At 38.9% G+C, this 5,627-nt stretch overlaps 1 protein-coding gene across 1 annotated transcript; it reads left to right on the top strand.

Moving 5' to 3' along the window:
• The first annotated feature begins 246 nt into the window (after positions 1–246).
• Positions 247–2,749, top strand: LOC117459901 (uncharacterized). The gene is made up of 9 exons (XM_034101074.1): positions 247–339; positions 462–583; positions 697–1,006; positions 1,132–1,223; positions 1,624–1,671; positions 1,894–1,961; positions 2,045–2,137; positions 2,244–2,537; positions 2,646–2,749. The coding sequence occupies exons 3-9, from the start codon at positions 712–714 to the stop codon at positions 2,659–2,661; spliced, it is 906 nt and encodes a 301-aa protein (XP_033956965.1). The 5' UTR covers positions 247–339; positions 462–583; positions 697–711; the 3' UTR covers positions 2,662–2,749.
• Positions 2,750–5,627: the final 2,878 nt, after the last annotated feature.

Genomic DNA, 5,627 nt, shown 5'->3' with positions numbered 1-5,627 from the left:
AGGTCGATCTGACAAACAGTCAGAGAGATATGCGAGCCACAGACACACACACACACACACACACACACACACACACACACACACACACACACACACACACACACACACACACACACACACACACACACATGTCTTGATTTATAGATATATAGATAGATAGATGTTCATGCAATTGAAGCGCAAAGCAACCTAATGATACTTTATTTGTTTTGTTGCAGGTCATAATGTATTGTTCTTTTTGTGGACAGCAGCAGCAGGCTTCTAAATCAGCCTTTTGCTGTTCATGTGGCAAGGACATCAAATTCCTGTGTGATGTTGATAAAACAGGCACAAGTGGAGGTAATTTTTATTTTTTGAATTAGGCTTAGGCAATGTACACTATATTATGAGTATGGGTGAGAACACTGTATGTCTCTCTGTTCTTTGTCATTGACGATTGATTGGACTCTTATTTCAAGCAGAGGCTACAGGAAAAAACACACTGGAGTTATTTCGGACATTCCGGAGTGTAAAAGAGGAGGAGAGACGAGCAGGTTTTAAGAAAAAAAAAACACCATCAAAAGACAACCTGAAGGTTGTGAAGGTACATTTTTTTTGCTGAGATATACTAATAATTTGCCGACAGTCCATTCTGTCATGTATTTATAGTGTCACTGAACTAGTTGAACATTCGCCTATTTCATTGTTTCTCTGTAGATTTCAGTAGGCCTTATGAGGCTGAAAGATGGTGTACTGAAGACTGTAAGAGGAACAGTACTTCCCCTTTTGATACGACCAGAGTCGGATGCGGACGAATTGCAGAGAGCTGCTGAGCAAAAAATGAAGACCTTCGACAGAAATGTACATGGCGGTCCCTACGTACTGCTCTACCCTGATGGTACAAAGATAACCAATATACCAGGAACAGAAGTACCCTTCACTCTAAACAAGTACAAAGAGGTAGTGGGGAAGGCCTACCAACGTATCACACTGTACATTTGTACAGCTGAAGATTTCTTTACATCTTGTAAGTAATTGTGAAATGAATTGCCAACCAAGAAGAGCTTTTTTAATGTATTTGTTTGTCAAGGAAAGCACTCTGTTGTTCTGAGTAGTCTAAAATCCTCTTATACCTGTTCTTGTATTTCACAGCTCAGGAAACCAGCTCTGAATCCAACTCATCGGATTCAGAGGTGATCATCATGAGTCCAACTTCTGCAGAATTCAATGCAGCTGATACATTAGTGAGTACTACATTTGTTGTATCTTAGATCGCTTATATTGTAAATTCTATCTGGAAGTGAAAATGTTTCTAGATTTCACATAGACGGCATATTTTTACGATGAAACATCTCCCAAAATAGCATTTTTAAATTGCGGTAATTGTTGCAGCGTCCTGGCCTACACATATTTTACAAACTTAAGAAAACAACTTTATTTAGTGCAGATCGCTGCAAAATCACACCATAATAATTTGTATGTTTTTCACTGAAAGTGATAATGTAAGAAGGATCATTGCCCCTCTCGCAAATCACATACACTATCAGTCAGAATAATATAATTCAATATTTATGTTCAAATGTGTTAAGCTCTAGTTCTGTCAAATTTGAAGTGTCACACTGATATATTGTTTTTTACTTCCAGATATGGGAACCTGCAGATGGAGAGTCAGGCACTGATTCAGCAGCTCCGGTAATTGTGGCTCTTAAACATTGTCTATTGTTCACATTTAGCCTTGTCTGAAAATATTGTCACTCAATTAATGTCTTAAACTACATGAAATAATGTGTCACACTGACCCAGAGATCCACGTTTGTGTACATTAGAATAGTCTTTTCTTTCTAAATCAGCCCTCTGATAGCCATGATTTAAAATACTTCAACTTACCTGTCCCTGTTATGGTTTGTGATTCAGGTCTTATTTTCTGACTCACAAGAGGGCCCAGGAACATCAGGAGGTGTGCTGGAAACTGCGTGCTATAGGTATTATACTTTCCTTTCTACAATTCAAGTATGTTTTATATGAAAACATCAACAATGTAAACTTGTGTATGTCAATTTCTCAGCAAATATACTCAGCTGTATGCGCCTATTGTGATAGAGGATAAGGATGACTCAGACAGTGTTGAGTGCAGTCATGACATTCCAGAGGATACAAAGTAAGAGAAAAGTTACCCTTACTTCAACTGTGGTTGTTATTTTTCCTGATCAAAAATGTGTGCTATGGTGTACCATTTAACATGGTCATAATGTATCTGATGACAGGGTGGACCAGCAATCACTTTCTGAGATAACTGCAAACCTGGCCATAGAGATTGACCATCGAGCTGTCAGCAGATTTAACATCTGTCGCTCGAACATCTGGGATGGAGCAGTCAGAGGATTCAAAAGGGCAACATTCTCAGAAAAGAAAGACATCCTGGTGAAATTCTCTGACGATGAAGGGAGGTTTGAGGAAGGTCTCGATACAGGTGGCCCCAAGAGAGAATTCCTCTCCCTTCTCATGAAAGAGCTGAACAAACGGCCCATATTTGATGGACCTGGTCTACAATTCAACAGGTTCTGTTTTGTGTATAATGTTTTAAAAGAACCCATATTTCAACCTTGCAGTGTTTTCAAATGTGGAAACTGATTTAATATTTCTTTATTCTGCATTATCTTGGACAGCTATCAGAGAGGATGAGTATTATTTAGCAGGGAAGATGATTGCGGTGTCCATTGTGCATGGTGGACCTGGTCCTAATTTTCTGTCAGAGGATCTGGTCAGCTACATCTCAGGGCAGAGCAGTTTCAAGGCATCTGTTGGAGACATTACAGATGAGGAGATAGGGAGAGTCCTACAAGAGGTATGAGAAGGGTGTGACATTCTAGAATAGGTAAAGAGAGAGTTTTGTCCACTTAAACCATTCTTTCAAGATATACTTCTGGCATTACCATTTTTTATAATTACGTGTCATATTTTGAAATGTATGGGACTCTGTTATCTCTTCTTTTAGATTCAGAATTCACCCTCAGTGGAGATCCTTCAGGACTTAATGATACGGAACAGTGCCATGTTGCAGACTGCTGGGTGCTTCAGACATGTCAGGTCATGTGAAGAAAAGAAAACGATTGTAGAGGATTACCTGAAGTGGTACATAATCCACAGGAACAACACTGCAATCGAAAGGTAGGTCTTTGTATTTCATTGTTATTGCTAAAATAATTATGAAAAACGTGTTGCTGTTGTCCCAGTTTCTTGCTTACTTACTTCTACATGATGCACATGTATCTTTGCATGCATCTTTTAATTGTATTTTAGATTCAAGGCTGGACTTGAAAGTTTGCAGTTTCTGACAGCTCTGCAGCAGCATCCGACGGTCCTGACCCCTGCTCTCTGTCATGCCGATGTGAAGCTGTCTGCTGCAGAGATGGAAAATCTGTTCCAGCCTGAATTTAGTCAACAGGGAAGCAACAGAAGGGCTCAGGAAGAGAACGCTATGAGTTACTGGGCAGACTATCTTCTCGATTGTGAAGGTTAGTCAATTTGCTCTTGTCTGATTTGTATACACACAGATTATAAAAAGTTCCGGTGTTGATGTAGATAGTATTTACTGTCAATTGATTCCAATGTTCTCTACTTTTTAGAAAATGACAGCTCAGTGACCTTGGAGGAGGTGTTAATGTTCGCTACAGGTGTGCCATGTGTGCCTCCTGCTGGTATGAGTCCTCTGCCACGCCTTCAGTTCCTATGTTCTACAACGTCAACATTCCCAATGGCAAATACCTGTGCCAACATTTTAAAGCTTCCTCTTTTGGACACTTATGGTGCCTTCAAAGCCAACATGAACTTTGGCATTAATAATTCCCCCGGCTTTGGGTGCATTTAAATAATTAAATAACTTGTGTTAAAGTTAATGTTGCCACACACAGTACACAGTCCATTGTTTTAATGTTGTGATGTAAGAGAGATGTGAGTATTTTTCATGGCAGATTTCTCCTATTTCATATCTAACATGTGAACAACACCACACATTTGTATTGTTATTGTATTCTCGTTAGGTAGGTAAGGTAGACCGTGGTTAAATCAAGAGTTCAGAACATGTGTTAAGATGTTTTACAAATATTTACATAAACAGTAAATAAAGACTGCAAAAGGCACCTTGTCGTGCAAATGTGCCAATTTTGTTTTGGCCATGTTATCATGTTTTTACATGGACTTTGTGAAAGAGTAAAGCTGAATGACTCTTCATTAAATGGTTTAAAAGTGTTTCATTTTAACGTAAGGACTTGTTTTTCTACATATAGCATATATGTTACACACTCGCACAAAGATGACACGGCTGTAGCTGGTTCACAAGATTTTATTCTCAGACCCACTGTGAAAACAGAAATAACAGTAGCATATGTGACTGATGCAATGAATGTTATTGTTGATTCATCAACTTGTACTAACAAAAAGTTCTGGGGGTCTGGTGGGGCAATGTGTTCTACACTCCAGACATGTTTTTCATGGAAATGTAATTCTGAACAGCAGCTGTCCAGTTCCCTGGTGGAGCCAACCCACTCCTTCTTTGCAAGTGCACAAAATGCATCTCCAGATTCTCATCACCACACAAATTGTACTGAGATGATGCTTGCATGATGCCATCAAAGTGGTGTAGGGCTTCCCAGGACACTGGAAATCCACACTCCCTTCCGCCAAACCTAAGACCAGTCATACATTGAAACATAATGAGTCAAGTGATTACAAATGGATCATTTAACCCCCCAAACATGCTAGATAAGCATTATAACTAAGACTCCATTGAGTCAGTTCTTCGTTAATTAATTCCTAAACAAAGAGCTTTGACTTGAGAAGTTAATGTCAGGTTGACAGCAGCTCTTTCAGTCACATATGGTCATTCTACTCACTTTCTAACACAAGGTACTTTTTGGAATTGAGTAAGATAAATCGACAGAATAGCTTTGGACATTTTGTGATTTAGGTTTTGTGTTGGAATCCATTTTTAGTCGTTTAAGACTTGAAATCATTTTTAAATAATGAGTTTTCAGACTAAATGAATCATGTTATTTATCAAGTGACAAACTTGTCATATTGGGCTGATACACCAAATGATATGAAGTCAGATATATTTTTAAAGTAATATTACCAAACAATTTCAATACAAACCTGTGAGGCAGGTGGTACATGGCATCAGGTTTGCCTGATGGACACTGAGACAGGCGAACAGGCCGGATGGTCTGGTGGTTCCACAGCTGTCTGTACTCATCGAGGTCTTTTTGTATGATGCCCAAAAACACATATCGCAGCAGACACTTGTGCTCATGGCTCCCATTGAAGAGGTGCCTCTCTCTAAGGTCACTGAAGAGCTCGATCCAGAACTGAGTCCTAATGATGGAATTCAAAACTTTTGTATTTCATGAAAAAAAAGACAACGTCAAGTAAAAAGTCACAATATTTCTAGAAATGTTGTACATTTCTTGGTGCGCTCCAAAATTATTTCATTTGGGAGCACATAAACTCCCTTGGGAAAATGTTAGTGTATAGCTCTAATGTAATTTCACAATTTTTTTCATCCAGATAGATTTAAAGTATTTGGGCACCTCTGTACTATATACACACACACACACACACACACACACACATTCTTGGACCTGACCTTAAAA

The sequence above is a fragment of the Pseudochaenichthys georgianus genome, chromosome 15, assembly GCF_902827115.2.
Source record: "Pseudochaenichthys georgianus chromosome 15, fPseGeo1.2, whole genome shotgun sequence".
Taxonomy (NCBI): domain Eukaryota; kingdom Metazoa; phylum Chordata; class Actinopteri; order Perciformes; family Channichthyidae; genus Pseudochaenichthys; species Pseudochaenichthys georgianus.
This window is presented reverse-complemented; position numbering and strand designations above follow the sequence as displayed.